Source organism: Pan paniscus, chromosome 9 (genome assembly GCF_029289425.2).
Source record: "Pan paniscus chromosome 9, NHGRI_mPanPan1-v2.0_pri, whole genome shotgun sequence".
Classification (NCBI taxonomy): domain Eukaryota; kingdom Metazoa; phylum Chordata; class Mammalia; order Primates; family Hominidae; genus Pan; species Pan paniscus.
In genome coordinates this window covers 7,253,721-7,270,417 of record NC_073258.2, presented here as the reverse complement: position 1 = coordinate 7,270,417, position 16,697 = coordinate 7,253,721, and the positions used below count along the sequence as shown (strand labels likewise).

Below are 16,697 nucleotides of genomic sequence, written 5' to 3'. Positions count from 1 at the left end.
TGTATACAGAGGAGAGAGGAAAGGGATGGGTTAATGCTTCAAGCTCTAGTCTCCAGTCTCAGAAGGAAGCCAGTGTGCATGTGAGGCACTGGAAATCAGGGGAGTGAGAAAACTAATACTTAAAGGTCGGAAACGTCCAGACATAACCCTTTAAATATGCCTTGATCTGAGGTCTCTGCCAAAGGCTGAATTTCAGAACTCCTTCTGGCCATGCCATGCTTGGTTAAAGACAGAGTAGAGGTCAGGGTGAGTGATTATCTGTACTTCAGGCACCTCTGCCCATCACAGAAAGCATTAGGAGTCATAGAGCTCCCAGAAGCAGGAAGGCCAATGCAATGGCCTAACTCAATGGGAGCTTCAGGTCTACAGATCCAAGACCACTGATCTTCATTCTAAGAATGGGAGAAGACTCAGTGCTTCCACTGTGTCCTCCAGGGAGACCTGAGAAAGGTAGGAATACTGCCTCCACACACAACATTTCCATAAGAGGTGGCTCTGAACCCCACACTGCTCCAGCATTATTGCTCTATGTCTTATTTTCAGATACCTCAAAGTGAAAAAACAGCTTCCTAGAAGCTATTCCTTAGCAAAATCTCTCAGTTGATTTTATCTTCTATTCCCTCACCGGCTTGAGCAACACAGCTGACTGATGAACTTAACTATTCTCACATAATGGGTGAGATCATTGAAATCCAACAGAGCCAGTGGGTGTTATAGTTGGAATCAAACCCAGTCTGACAGGTGAAAACTGAGCTCCACTCAGTGTGATAATACAGTTCTTATAACCACATTTATATAACAAAACCCTACATGGAGGTTTTACAAGTTGATTTTATTTTGGGAAACAGAAAAATTAAATCTGACGTTAAACGTGTTATGTCCTTAGTTATAGTGTTTGAAAATGACATGATTTCATGTCAACTTTCAGTATGTACTATGTTCATAAGAATTCTAGCCTGTGGAGGGGAACAGATTGAAAAGCAGTGTTAAAGAAGTACTAGGGAAGAGGAGAAATTACATGGTTCTTTCTTTTCCTACCTTTTAGAGAATGCACATTCCATTTCTCAACACAGCAGCAAGCTGACAACCTGTGCTTCCTATGTTGAAAGCCTCACATGCTGGACAAAAATGGCTAAGTATTGGTTAATTCCACGTCCACTCCACATGCCTTGAAGCATTAAGTCTGCCTGTGTTATGTTCATAAGTCTGTGAGAAAAGGAAGATAAGGGAATCACTGACAGTGACGGCACTAGATTCCGTAGGTCAGCAGAGGAAAATGGAGAGAAGAAAGGGAGGCACCTGTCAACAGTCCCCATCTCTCAGTTCAGTCTTGGATACCAGGGCAGCCCTGCTCCTCCATTGTCCACCAAAAAAAAAAGAAAATCTGAGAGCAGAAAAGCAGAGCAAGCAGAATGGAATGAGGAAGGCTGAGAGACATAACTTCATGGGGAAGCTCTGCCTTGTGAAAAGTCTACTGGGGAGTCAGAAGTATGAGTGAATGGGAAGACAGAAACTGGTTTGTAAAGGGTCTATAGAATACAGGTAGCTGAAACATGGCTGAGGAGAAACTCATCACTTCCTAAGGAGGGTGCAGAACAGGAGAGTTCTCCAGTAAGGCTCATGGGCAGAATACATTAAAGATGTCCTCCCCGAGAAAGCAGCACACACCCAGAGATCCCAGGAGGCCAAGCTGGAGACTGTGCTAGAGGCTCCAGTCCAGTGAAGTAGCAGGGATCCTGGGTCCAAGTTCAGATCTTCCTCTAATTCAGCATGCAGTTGTGCATATCCCCTTCATGTTTGCCTTTGTCATGATAGGACAGCAAACTCTGCTTTCCCCAACCTGGGCAGGAGTCTGAATTGTTATCTAGCACAGGCAACATGGGTACCACCAAGAGCACTGGCTGCAAAGTCATGCACCTCGATACTTACTTGCTGTGTGATCTTGTGCAGATCACATAACTAGTCTGAACTCTGTTTTCTCATTGTTATAGGAGGATGCAGACGTTTTGTGTGAGTTAGAAACAATAAAATTTGGGCTGGGCATAGTGGCATATGTCTTTAATTCCAGCACTTCGGGAGGCCAAGGCTGGCTGGTCACTTGAGCCCAAGAGTTTGAGACACGCTTGGGTAACATAGTGAGACCCTGTCTCTATTAAAAATACAAAAAATTTGCTGGGCGTTGTGGTGCGTATCTGTAGTTCCAGCTACCCAGAAGGCTGAGGTGGGAGGATCACCTAAACCCAGAAGTTCAAGGCTAGAGTGAGCTGTGATCACACCATTGCACTCCAGCCTGGACAACAGAGTGAAAGCATGTCTCAAAAATAAAAGAAAAAGAACAAGCAAATAAACAAATTTTTTATCATTTTTTAAAAATTATACTTTAAGTTCTAGGGTACAAGTGCACAATGTGCAGGTTTGTTACATATGTATACATGTGCCACGTTGGTTTGCTGAACCCATCAACTCATCATTTACATTAGCTATTTCTCCTAATGCTATCCTTCCCCCAACCCCCCACCCCCAGACAGGCCCCCAGTGTGTGATGTTCCCCACCCTGTATCCATGTGTTCTCGTTGTTCAACTCCCACCTATGAGTAAGAACATGTGGTGTTTGGTTTTCTGTCCTTGTGATAGTTTGCTTAGAATGATGGTTTCCAGCTTCATCCATGTCCCTGCAAAGGACATGAATTCATCCTTTTTTATGCCTGCATAGTATTCCATGGCGTATATGTGCCACATTTTCTTAATCCAGTCTATCATTAATGGACATTTGGGTTGGTTCCAAGTCTTTGCTCTCATGAATAGGTGCTGGAGAGGATGTGGAGAAATAGGAATGCTTTTACATGTTGGTGGGAGTGTAAATTAGTTCAACCATTATGGAAGACAGTGTGGCAATTCCTTAAGGATCCAGAACTAGAAATACCATTTGACCCAGCAATCCCATTACTGGGTATATACCCAAAGGTTTATAAATCATGCTACTGTAAAGACACATGCACACGTAAGTTTATTTAAAAAAATTGTTTAAGTCTATAGTGCTATGTCTCCAAAAATAACAATTATTTATTTATTTATTTTTTAAATTTTACTTTAAGTTCCGGGATTTGGCCAGCATCCCTTATATTGCCTCGTACAGCAATGAGGATGGTCTGGGTATGCATTTCAAGGTACCCCTGAAGCTGGGGGACTGTCCCCACGACAATTTGAGGGTGATATACAGGGGCAAGTGACAGAAAGACTTCGGCTCAAACAGAATATACAAAACAGCTTGGAAAGTCTGGGACAGGCAAAGGGGGACAGAGATATAGGTGGACCCCAGATATAGGTGGTTTTGAATTTTTACCATACTCTACATACAAGTATTTGTTTTGAGCAAACCTATATCTTATTCTCTGGCAGGATGGTCAAGATTCCAGTTTAAATCTAGACTTATAAAGTCTGAGCCCTATTTCTCCCAGTCTGTTATAAATCTTGAGAAATTTATCAGTGTGCTGTATTCAGGAGACCCATCTCACATGCAGAGACACACATAGGCTCAAAATAAAGGGATGGAGCAAGATTTACCAAGCAAATGGAAAACAAAAAAAGGCAGAGATTGCAATCCTAGTCTCTGATAAAACAGACTTTAAACCAACAAAGATCAAAAGAGACAAAGAAGCCCATTACATAATGGTAAAGGGATCAATTCAACAAGAAGAGCTAACTATCCTAAATATACATGCACCCAATACAGGAGCACCCAGATTCATAAAGCAAGTCCGTAGAGACCAACAAAGAGACTTAGACTCCCACACAATAATAACGGGAGACTTTAACACCCCACTGTCAACATTAGACAGATCAAGGAGACAGAAAGTTAACAAGGATATCCAGGAATTGAACTCAGCTCTGCACCAAGCGGACCTAACAGACATCTACAGAACTCTCCACCCCAAATCAACAGAATATACATTCTTCTCAGCACCACATCGCACTTATTCCAAAATCGACCACATAGTTGGAATTAAAGCACTCCTCAGCAAATGTAAGAGAAATTTAGGAAAAGACAAGGCCTTTGGGGGATCTTGAAGAAATTCTTTTCAGGAATTTTTTTTTTTTTCTAGTGAATGAGACATGTATTAGTTCCAAGAGGTGATGGGTATTTAAATGCATACTTTTCTTGCCCAGGTGTTTCTCTTTTGAAGGTGGTAAGAACTGAGGCTTTCAAACAAAGCACAGGCAACTGAGTTTAGTGAAAAAGTGTTGGGTAAGAACAAAATGAGCTTTGTGCCATCGATTCTGAGATTGACAGTGATCACCAAAAAACTCAAAGAGTGGAATAAACTCAGGTAAGATGAATAGAGACAGACAGTGGGGCTCACACAGTATCTACTGTAGCAGGGCAAACTCTATGGCCTCAAGGTAGTCAATAGGGCTCTGTCTGGGTATTTAGAATATTGTTAATCAGTTAATGAGTCTGCTGCCTTTGAATAATGACATTTATTTGCTACTTTCCTCAGGAATATTTTATTAAACTCCTACTCTGCACCAAGCACAGAGATGCTAGGGATAGTGTGGGGTTCACAGCTGACTTCATGAAAAATTCCTCTTCTAGGACAGAGGTTGGCAAACTATAGCCTGGAAACCAACACCTGCTTGCGACCTATTTTTGTAAACAAAGGTTTACTGGAACACACCACACTCACACATTTATGTGTTGACTATGGTTACTTTCACACTACAATGGCTGAATTGATCTGCTGCAACAGACAGTATAGGCCACAATTTCTCAAAATTTTGTGATCTCACTTTTTAAAGAAAAAAAGTTTGCTAACTTCTTGTCTAGGAGAAACCTACACTAAAGATAATAAATTAAATTATAAATGTACAATTGGTCAGTAGATTAACTTCCCACCGAAGCCCTTGTGGTAACTGACCTAGATTCAAAGCTAACTTCAAAGCAATACATAAATTGCTATAGGCTTGCAAACTCTACTGACTTCCTACTCTGAGAAGTTGGCCAAGTGGCTAACCAGAGGTTTAAAAAGGACCTGTGGAAAAGTTTAAGCTAATCAGCTGTTAGTTCTATAGAACTGAAGAGCAAGAATTACTATAATATTACTTGTCATGATGATTTTCCCTTAGCAGATGCTACTTTCAAGAAAAATATTGATTCTTTTTTTTTTTTTTTTTTTTTTTTGAGACGGTTTCGCTCTGACACCCAGGCTGGAGTGCAGTGGTGTGATCTCAGCTCACTGCAACGTCCAACTCCTGGGTTCAAGCGATTTTCCTTCCTCAGCCTCCTGAGTAGCTGGGACTATAGGCGTGCTCTACCATGCCTGGCTAATGGGTTTTTTTTTTTTTTAATATATTTTTAGTAGAAAAGGGGTTCCACCATGTCAGCCAGGCTGGTCTTGAACTCCTGACCTCAAGCAATCCGCCTGCCTCAGCCTCCCAAAGTGCTAGGATTATAGGTGTAAGCCACCACACCTGGTCAAGAAAAATATTGATTCTTAAAAAACAGTTACACATGCAACTAGTACGTTCTACCCCATTTTGAATGACATAAGTACGAAAAACAACAGTAACATCATGTCATGTTGCAACATATTATTTATTAAAACAGTTGAAATTGTTCTAGTTTATAATCAAACCCAATCACCCTGGTATCCAATAGTCCCATCCAAAAGCCTTGTATATAATAATAACACTTGTTTTGATTGTTATCATCTGCAGAGAGTAGATTGCGTTCCCAACAGAGACCATATTAACCAGTCCATGGTGCTGGCTTCAGGGAACAGCTCTTCTCATCCTGTGTCCTTCATCCTGCTTGGAATCCCAGGCCTGGAGAGTTTCCAGTTTTGGATTGCCTTTCCGTTCTGTGCCACATATGCTGTGGCTGTTGTTGGAAATATCACTCTCCTCCATGTAATCAGAATTGACCACACCCTGCATGAGCCCATGTACCTCTTTCTGGCCATGCTGGCCATCACTGACCTGGTCCTCTCCTCCTCCACTCAACCTAAGATGTTGGCCATATTCTGGTTTCATGCTCATGAGATTCAGTACCATGTCTGCCTCATCCAGGTGTTCTTCATCCATGCCTTTTCTTCTGTGGAGTCTGGGGTGCTCATGGCTATGGCCCTGGACTGCTACGTGGCTATCTGCTTCCCACTCCGACACTCTAGCATCCTGACCCCATCGGTCGTGATAAAACTGGGGACCATCGTGATGCTGAGAGGGCTGCTGTGGGTGAGCCCCTTCTGCTTCATGGTGTCTAGGATGCCCTTCTGCCAACACCAAGCCATTCCCCAGTCATACTGTGAGCACATGGCTGTGCTGAAGTTGGTGTGTGCTGATACAAGCATAAGTCGTGGGTATGGGCTCTTTGTGGCCTTCTCTGTGGCTGGCTTTGATATGATTGTCATTGGTATGTCATACGTGATGATTTTGAGAGCTGTGCTTCAGTTGCCCTCAGGTGAAGCCCGCCTCAAAGCTTTTAGCACACGTGCCTCCCATATCTGTGTCATCTTGGCTCTTTATATCCCAGCCCTTTTTTCTTTCCTCACCTACTGCTTTGGCCATGATGTGCCCCGAGTTGTACACATCCTGTTTGCTAATCTCTATCTACTGATACCTCCCATGCTCAACCCCATCATTTATGGAGTTAGAACCAAACAGATCGGGCACAGGGTTATCCAAGGATGTTGTGGAAACATCCCCTGAGCAAAGGGTCAGTGTATCCCCATCACTTACATTGCCCCACTAATGTGGGGACATTAAAGAACATTTGACAGGCTATTACTTATTATCACTAAGTCAGCTCTGTAAATAACTGGCTCAGAGGTAAGCAACCCTCTAGAGGCAAGAGAAACAATTTTCAGGGTACCTAGAGAAGAGATACCTGAGAGATGTGATGGATAAGAACAACTTTGTTGACTACATATTCATCATCACATGGAAACAATAAAAGTAGTTTTACCTATTAAATCAGTGAATATTTTAAAAGAGTGTCATCTCCCACAGATGATTAAGGTAAAAAAGTTGTTTTTACACTGTCAGTAGAAGTAGGTACACTTTGCTTAAAAGAAATTTAGAAATTTACATCAAATAATTTAAAAGTACATATATTTCTTCATCTGAGAATATGTTTATAAAAATAAAGTGCATATGTACAAAGACATGAATAAAATCATGCCTTATAAAAACAAAATATAAAATGATTCAAATATTGTCCTATAAGATTACAGATGAAGCAATACTCAGTTGAATATCAGGTGCCATTTAACTATTTTATTTGGAAGGACTATCTGAAAATTTGACAAATAAGCAAGATATAATCTTAAATTGAAAAGAAAAACTATCGCCCATAAGGCTTGATGCCAATTCTAAACTGGAATACATACGTAAAGAAAGGAATTCAGGAAATATATCCAAATGATAAAAAATAGCTGCTTGGAGTAGTGATGCTTATGGCATTTTCATTATATTTTTATACTTTAGTGTATTTTTAAATTTAATTTAATTATGTTTTAATTAATACAAAATGATTTTACATATTTATGTGATACAGTGTGATGTTCACCTAGTACTTATCACAAGATGGCTTTTGCAGGTCCAGGTCCATTTTTATCTCATTTCTCCAAAATTGAATACAATACCATACCTCTCAGTCCCAAGGACTTCTTTTATCACCCTACAGAATTAAAATTGTAAAGGATATTGTCAGATAAGATAAATTTGTTATACAGATAGCAAATTGTCCTCCCGTCACTTTTTTAATGAAAAATAAAATATTTGTAACATTTTAAATTTCTATTCAAGTAATACATTGAGCAATTACTCTTCACCTAGCATTCTGCCAAAAGGTGGGGATAGAATAGGGAACAAAAGAAACTGACAAACAGAACATCTAATTTGCATGATTTCCACCCAAAATCAAAACAATGAATACCTGCAATTCCAGCCCAAATATAGACATTAATTAGTTAAGCTGTATTACTCTATCATGATTGTAAGTAAACTTAAATATTCTGAACCAATGAAAATAGATGACTAACTTCATTATAACATGAAGAATCCTTATGTCCAAAATATAAAGCATATGACTAACTCAAATGTGCCTGTAGTTGATATGATTTGGACCTGGCTCCCCTCCAAATCTGTTGAAATGTGATTCCCAGTGTTGGAGGTGGGGCCTAGTGGGAGGGATTGGATCATGGGGACAGATCCTTCATGAATGGCTTAGCACTATCTCCTTGGTGATGAGTGAGTTCTTTCTCAGTTAGATCATGCGAGATCCGGTTATTTAAAAGAGTCCTAACTGGGCTCGGTGGTTCACACCTGTAATCCCAGCACTTCAGGAGCCGAGGCAGGTGGATCACGAGGTCAAGAGATCAAGACCATCCTAGACAACATGGTGAAACCTGGTCTCAACTAAAAATACAAAATTAGCTGGACATGGTGGTGCACGCCTGTAGTCCCAGCTACTTAGGAGGCTGAGGCAGGAGAATCGCTTGAACTGGGGAAGCGGAGGTTGCGGTGAGCAGAGATCATGCCACTGCACTCCAGCATGGGCAACAAGAGTGAAACTCCATCTTAAATAAATAAATAAATAAATAAATAAATAAATAAATAAAAAGTCCGGGGCCTCCCCCTCCCCCTTCTCTCTCTCATTCCCACTCCTGCCATGTGATGTACCAGCTCCTCCTTTGTCTTCTGCCATGATTGCACACTTTCTGAGGCCTCACCAAAAACAAGCTGGCACCCATGCTTGTGCAGCCTGCAAAACTGGGACCTAATTAAACTTTTCTTTATAAATAACCCAGCCTCAGATATTTCTTTATCGTGATGCAATGGACTAACAGAGGAAATTTGTACCAAGTGTAGGGTAGTTGCTGTAAAGACACCTGAAAATGTGGAAGCTGCTTTGGAACTGGGTAATGGGCAGAGGTTAGAAGAGTTCAGAGAACTCAGAAGAAGACAGGAAGACAAGGGAAAGTTTGGAACTTCTCAGAGACTGGTTAAATAATTGTGACCAAAATGCTGATAGAAATATGGGCAGTGAAGTTCATATGAACTTGAAGTGAAGAAATGAACTAAGTCCACATGAACTTGAAGTGAAGTGAAGAAATATGGACAGTAAAATCCAGGCTGATGAGTTCTCAGATGGAAATGAGGAAGCTATTGGGAGCTGGAATTAAGGTCATTTGTGTTGCACCCGAGCAAAGAGCATGGCTGCATTGTGTCCATGTCCTAGGGACCTATGAAAGTTTGAACTTAAAAGGGATGACTTAGTGTATCCGGAATAAAAAATTTCTAAGCAGCAAACCATGCAAGAGATGGCCTCACTGCATCTAGCAGGCTACAATCAGATATAGGAGCAAATAAATGACTTAAAGTAGGAACTTATATTTAAAAGGGAAGGAGAGCATAAACATTTGGAAAAGTCACAATCTGGCAATGTGATAGAAGAGGAAAGAGCATTTCCAGGAGAGGAAGTCAAGTAAGCTCTGGAGAAATCACTTGCTAGAGAGATTAGTATGACTATAAAGAAGCCAAGTGCTAATATCCAAGCCAATGGGAAAAAAGGTCTTGAAGGCATTTCAGAGTATTTTGAGATAGTCCATCCCACCACAGGCCTAGAGGCCCAGGAAGAAAAAAATGGTTTTGGGGGCCAGGCCTAGGGACCACTGCCCTGTGTAGCCTTGGGACACTGCTCCCTGCATCCTGACTGCTCCAGCTACAACCATGGCTCAAAGGGCCCTAGGTGCAGCTTGGGCTGCCACTCTAGAGGGTGCCAGCTGTAACCCTTGGCAGCTTCCATGTGGTGTTAAGTCTGCAGGCACACAGAAAGCAAGCATGAAGGAGGCTTGCAGGCTTCCCCCTAAATTTCAGGGGATGTACTGGAAAGCCTGAGTGCCTAGGCAGAAGCCTGCTGCAGGGGAAGAACACTAACAGAGAGACTCTAGTAAGCCAGCACTGAAGGGAAATGTGGTGTCAGAGTGTCCACACAGTCCCCACTGGGCCACTGACTAGTGGACCTGTGGAAGGGGGGCCACTGCCCTCCAGATCCCACAATAGTAGAGCCAACAGTAGCTTGCATCCTGAGCCTGGAAAAGCCACAGGTACTCAACTCCAATCCATGAGAGCAGTCACAGGGACCACACCCTGCAAAGCTACAGGGGTGGACTTCCCAAGCTCCCAAGGAGCCCACTTGTTGCACCAGTATATGCCCTAAATGAAGGACATGGAGTAAGGGGTGATTATTTTGGAGCTTTAAGGTTTAATGTCTGCCTGCTGGATTTCAGAATTGTGTGGGACTTATTGCCCCTTTCTTTTGGACAATTTCTCCCTTTTGGATTGGGAATATTTAACCAATGCCTGTACCACCATTGTATGCTGGAAGTAAATAACTTGTTTGGATTTTACAGGCTCATAGGTGAAAGGAGATAAGTCCCAGATGAGACTTAGGACTTTGGACTTGTTGCTGGAATGAGTTAAGACTTTGGGGGACTATTGGTAAAGGATGATTGTATTTTGCAATGTGAGAAGGACATAAAATTTGAAGTGCCAGGGCATAATGATACATTTTGGATGTTTGTACCCTCCAAATCTCATGTTGAAATGTGATCCCCAACATTGGTGGGAGGTAATTGTATCATGAGGGTCGATCTCTCATGAATGGCTTAGCACTATTGCCTTGGTGATGAGTGAGTTCTCCTTCAGTTACTTCATGTGAGATCTTCTTGTTTAATAGAGACTGAGACTCCCCCCTTCTCTCTCCTGCTCCCATTCTTACCATGTGATGTGCCAGCTCTCTCTTTGCCTTCCACCATGACTGCAAGCATCCTGAGGCCTTGCCAGAAGCCTAGAAGATGCTGGTGCCATGCTTGTACAGTCTTCAGCCTGAGCCAATTAAGTCTCTTTTCTTTATAAATTACCCTGAGGTAATTTTCTTAAAGCCTCAGGTATTTTCTTAAAGCAAAACAATGGACTAACAAGATAAACATTTACAGAAGCTATCAAGTGAGCTTGTTGACTGAGGGACTCGATTTTCCATTTGTAGGCAGGCAGAGACCTCACGGTGCCTCTCTTCCCTCAAATAAACAAATCTATAATCACAGTGACTAAGAAAAGGCCAGACAAAACTGTATTAAAGGCAGCTCCTTGTACATCAGCTTTTCGTGGTTTTCAAACATGACTTAGAACCAAACTGTGATGTCAGGGCTCCGTTTTAGAGTACTTTCCAAAAGGGGAAAGCTTCATCAGTATTTTCTACTCTGCACAGAGCCAAACATAATGTTGTTATTTTTTCATACTCAAATCAACAAGCAATTTTTGACCAATAACTGTTTCTCCAGTGCAATGCTTAGTGCCTGGAATACAGAGCTAAAAGTTCACATCTCTTCCTTAGAACCCATCTCTGTGCTCCCACAGTATTTGTTCCATTCTGTTCTCATCATACCCACTTCCTCCTCTATGCCATAATGATCTGGTGTGTGTCAGCCTCCATGCTGTGCACACCATGAGAAAAAATGGTGCTTTAGTTACCTCAGATTTCAGCAAATCCTAGCATAGTGCAGGCTTCAATAAGTACATGCAAAGCAGTAGGTTTCCGTTCAATGGAGAGTAGAGGCATGTCAGTAAAGACCTAAAATATAAACTTTCAATACTTTGCATTTTGAGTATTGTGTGTATTTATGCCATGTAGGTAGACCCGTGGTCTAGACCTCCCCTGGAAGATGATAAAGCCGAAGGCTGAAGGTGGGTGAGGTCCTGTAGTCCCACCTTGACATGAAAAATTTTGAAGTTTAGTCTTGGTCTGCTAATCCTGAAGTCACTGGCTCATCCTGCTCTGTCTTCTGAGGCCAGAGGTAGAAGGAAAGAAAGGTCCAGGTGATGTGTAAAGAGACTTTGCAGAGCTTGTCTCTTCCCTTCACCCTATCCCCACCCCTGATGAAGCTGGACTGTCAGTCTTTGGTTTCCAGTTCTCAACATGTCTATCTTAAGTATGGGCCGTTGTGAAAGAGATTTGAAATTCTCTAGTTTTGGGAAGTCCTCCAGATGCCAGCCCTAATATTTCCCACAGGTCAATATGCAGAATATGCATCACTGCATTTCAGCATGTGAAGTCAATGTAATCATCCAATTCCACTTTGTAGATGAGGAAACAGAAACCAAATAACATAAGTAGCACCTTTTGGATTATTTCTGACTCAGAAAGTATAATAGTGGCAGAGAATGGGAAAAACAAGCAAACAAATAAGCAAAAATCAGAGCTCCTGGGTAGGAATTAATTCTAAGAAATCAGCTAGAAGTCTTTCAAAAACTTTAAAGGAGATGTATAATTCCAAGGAGATGCTCACATTGTAATCCAAATTAATGATATCCCTGGAGTCGTGCAAAACTGTACCTAAGGGAAATATTAAAAAATAAATTTTATTTGGGCCAATTTCTGCTTCTTGAATGTGCCAGCTCCATTTGAAACCTCATGCTTTGAAAAGAGGATCAAGGCCTACAGGGAGGGGTTAGGGAAAGGATACCTTCTCACTGTATCTCCCCACTTTAATTGGTTTCCTGACTGAATAGAAAGGGCTCAGTGGATGTTTAAACCAGATTTGCAGCAGGAGTTCTCTTGCCACCAGAAACAGAGCAATCATAGTGCACAGTCTCTGCAGCAGGAAGGTGTGGGCAAGACATTAGGAAGGGAAAGTCCACTCATGAATGAGTAAATGTTGCTCCAGGAAAGGAATAGAGAAGCCTAACACGTGGTAACATAGGCTGTGGGCCAACTGGGATGTGGCTTGAGTTACCAACAGAACTTTATGAAGCTGGTTTTATTAAACACACATGGGATGAAAATTCATTCATTCTTTCTTTCATTTCTTCAGGAACTTCACTGAATGCTTCAATGTGTCTTCTGTCTTACTAACCCTCAACAGTCATGTTTTGTAATTGTTTCTCAACTGATTATGAGTTTTTTGAGAGCTGCCACCAAATCACTCTTATTGCTGTATGCCCAGCACTTAGCAGCCTGGAATAGGGGAAGTGTTAAATATGACAAGTTTATTTGTTACATGAATAAATATGTGAATGATGAATGCTGTGTTCTAAAGAGATCTCAGATAGGATTTTAAAAAGTGAGCAAGTCACTGTATTGGTTCTCTGGGAGCTCTCACTCTCACTGAGCAGGTGAGTACAGGAGCCCGAAGTGCATTGTTGTTTATGAACTCATTGACAATGGCAATGCTTCCAGGAGCAATTACAGAAGAAGTTAGCCCTGAGGTGTTATCCTTTTCCCAAGGTTCCTGGACATTAGGGCTGAGATTGCCTTAGGTATAGCAAAGGAGGAGAAGCACTGCAGCAGCAGCAGGAGACCTGGCATCTCCCAGGAGTCCCAGCTCAGGCCTTTCCTCAGTGTGTGACTGGAGAAATTCCCACCCTTCCCTGCCCAGGCAAATTTGTCTCTATTTCCTCTCTTCTCAGAGTAAAACAGTAATCACCTATCAGACCTGTCTACTTCCCAACACAGAGAAAGTATGTGTATATTAAAAGTCTGTATATTTATGAATTCCTTCTTGGAAGGGGTACTTGATAGGAAAGATTTATTGATCAGTGTCCTGAAACATCCAGAATGCAGCTATGTTGGGCATGGTGAAGACAGACTCTAACCACTGGACTTAGTCCTCACAATGTAGTCAGGAAAGATAGACTTGAAAAAAGAACAGAAATGCAATACATGTACTTCAAGGAATATATTGACTTCATGAACAGGATACAAATGAGAAGGCAATTCTATCTGAGGATCAGAAACGATATCACTAAAGAGGTAATGTTTATTCTGTATTGTAAATTGAGAAGTTTTAATTCATTAGATTGATAAACACGGAAAGGAAATTTAAAGCAGTGGAATCAGCATTGGCAAAGACAATGAGCCATAAGAGAACTAGAAGAAACAGCCAAGTTGCTTCTGAGACAAGCGATGCTGTAGAGCAACAGACAGGCTCTACTTTTCCCAGGAACTGCAGCTGTAGGTTACGTGACATAGCCATCTCCCACCTGTGCTTTAACTAAGGAATTCTGGGCAAACTCAGAGTGGCGACTTGTCCTGTTGAAACTCTTAGGAAAAAATAATGGGCTCCAAAGGGAAAAAAAGGAAACTCTGACGCATAGAACTGGCCCCAGTTCAAAGAGGCAGAATCATGAAAACCATCTTTAGGATGCTATAAAGAAATGAAAACAATGTAAGAATAATGTGGCTGATTGTTAGGTCTCTCTCTCTCTCTCTCTCTCTCTCTCCCTCTCTCTCTCTTTCTCTCTCCCTGTCCCCTTCGTCCTCTCCCACCATCTTCTTGATTTTTCCAATTTATTTTAATTTCATGTGCATAAAATAAAAGAAGGTTTAGACCTGCCCACAGGCATAATACAGTAATTTTTTTAGATGTAATTGACTTTTATGTGGAAACAAAGGACAAGTGTTCTTATGTTTAATGTTTAATGTAGTATTTAATGTGACTCATTTCCATTTGGACATTTAACCTTTGAAATGCTTATTCTTCATTCTATAAATTTCAGCTTGTGATTGATAAACATTATTGAAACTGGATGTAGCCCAATTTTGTTAGGTTTAATTGAGTAAAAAATGTGTGTTGATTTACATATGATAAGTAGTTTCCTGTTCAGACAATTTTCTAATCACTTGGCCCTCATAATTCCCAATCTTTTCTGAAATAATATGTGTTTATTACTTGGTTGGTCTCTTCAGAGGATAGGTTTCTCCCCCAAATGTTAGGGCAGCAGTCCTCCTCTGATACCACCATTGGGGTCTAAAGCCCCCACCCCACGCAACACACACCTGCTTCTTGTGTCTTTCCAGGGTGGCAGATTTCCCAATTCTGGATCCGTTTCCTGTGCTTTATCAGCTGTTGTTGTGGCTGCTGTATTTAATATTGCCCTTCTTTCATGTGACCTGCATTAACTACTTCTAGGAACACATATATTTCTTTCTGATGCTTCTAAGTTTGATGAGTGAGGTGGTCTTACACATAACCTAAGACATCATCCTTTTATTGGTTCTAAGCCCATAAATTCAACTTCTATAGCTGCCTGAACCATGCTAGTCTGATTCATCCATACTCTCTCCCATGTTGGTCAGAGGTGGTCATGAGATGTTCCCATCTGGACAGTAGAGGTGTTCATCTGCTTTCCACCTCACCCTGCCATTTTGCAGGGTGTTGACCGTTCTTGGCTGTCAAGCCAAGAACAGTTGTGATGATGCAGAAAATAACATATATGGTGATCTATTTTCAAGACAAAGTACCTGGAATAGGCCTGGACCTGCAAACTATGGAAGAACAGGATACCCTAGGCCTCTGCTTTAATAGCCAGCACCTGCTTGTCGGGACTGCTTGGTTACCCTCACCCGAACCAAAGGGTTTAGCTTAGAATGAGAGTTTACTAGCTTGCAAAATAGCCCACCTTATCTATTCCTAACAGTTTGCCTAACCGCCTGGGTCATAGGTCAAATACCTAAAGAGTCCCTGAGCTGACAATGATTGCAATGCATTATAAGCTGCAACAAAATGCAGTGAGAAGACCCTAAAGAAAATACCTAAAGCTCCAACCCAACGACCAATAAAGACCAAGAAAAGAAATATATGCAACATCCAGGAAGATTATAACCTCATAGTACTCAACCTATGAGGAACTAGGTGGGGGACTTGCATACTAGGGGATAAATTGCTTGTTGTAACTGTACCAGGTATGCCTGCTCACCAGAGACCTGATCTTGCAAGACCTCCATTAAAAGCCTCGTATCTATTGTTCTCCTTGTCTCTGAGTCTATTCTTTGGGTTTGGACAGGTGAGTGTGTTTCTCACAATGACACAGTGTACTGTGAACGAGCCCTTTTGCTTCATGTTCTCCTAGATGCCCTTCTGCCTCAGCTAGATCTTGCCCTAGATCTACTATGAGCAAGTGGTCATGCTGAATCTGGTATGTGCAGACATCACATATATAGTCCGTACCTGTGGTCTCTTATGGCCTTTTCTGTGGTTGGATTTGATATATTTGTCATTAGAACCACAGACATCAGACATTGCAGGCTGTACTGTAGCTACCTGCAGAGAATCTCTGCCCAAGGTATTTAGCATATATGCCTTTCACATTTGTGTCACCCTGTTCCTGCACATCTCAGCATTCTACTCCTTTTTCTCTTGTTGCTTTTGCTACCATACACTCACAGTGATTCCCATCTCCTTGCTCATCCTTTACTCATTAGTGCCTTCCATGTTCAATACCATCACCTGTGGGGTAAAGAGTAAGCATATCCAAGAAAACATGGTACAGAGATTTTGTGGGAAAATTTCCTGCCATAGAATCACCAACTTGATTTTCTTTATTCCTGTTAATCAAGGACCAAAGACGTATAAATAACCAAATTCATCCCAACCTGTTATTAAATTTTATTTAAGGAAAATTTCATGAAATAATCTATGTGAGTAATTCTCAGGATGTAAACCCTTGAAGAGCAAGGATCCAGGAAACTATGGCATGAAAAATGTAATGCTTCCCTATTCAAGTACTGTTTTTAAAATGCTGTGTAATTTATCATGATTCCACACAGACATAGAATGTCTTAGGAAAATAGGTAGAATAATCCTACATTCTGGATTTTCCTAAGACTACCTTGACTCTTCATTTACGTTAATTAGAGC

The 16,697-nt window shown here is 41.4% G+C and overlaps 2 protein-coding genes across 2 annotated transcripts in view; one reads left to right on the top strand and one right to left on the bottom strand.

The window, feature by feature from the left end:
* MMP26 (matrix metallopeptidase 26) overlaps nt 1-16,697 on the bottom strand; it is a 280,854-nt gene that overhangs the window by 175,880 nt on the left and 88,277 nt on the right. The gene's annotated exons all lie outside the window — the stretch shown is intronic.
* LOC100975568 (olfactory receptor 52R1) lies at nt 5,758-6,705 on the top strand. Its single transcript, XM_003804645.2, has one exon. It carries the CDS (start codon nt 5,758-5,760, stop codon nt 6,703-6,705), a length of 948 nt encoding a protein of 315 aa, XP_003804693.1.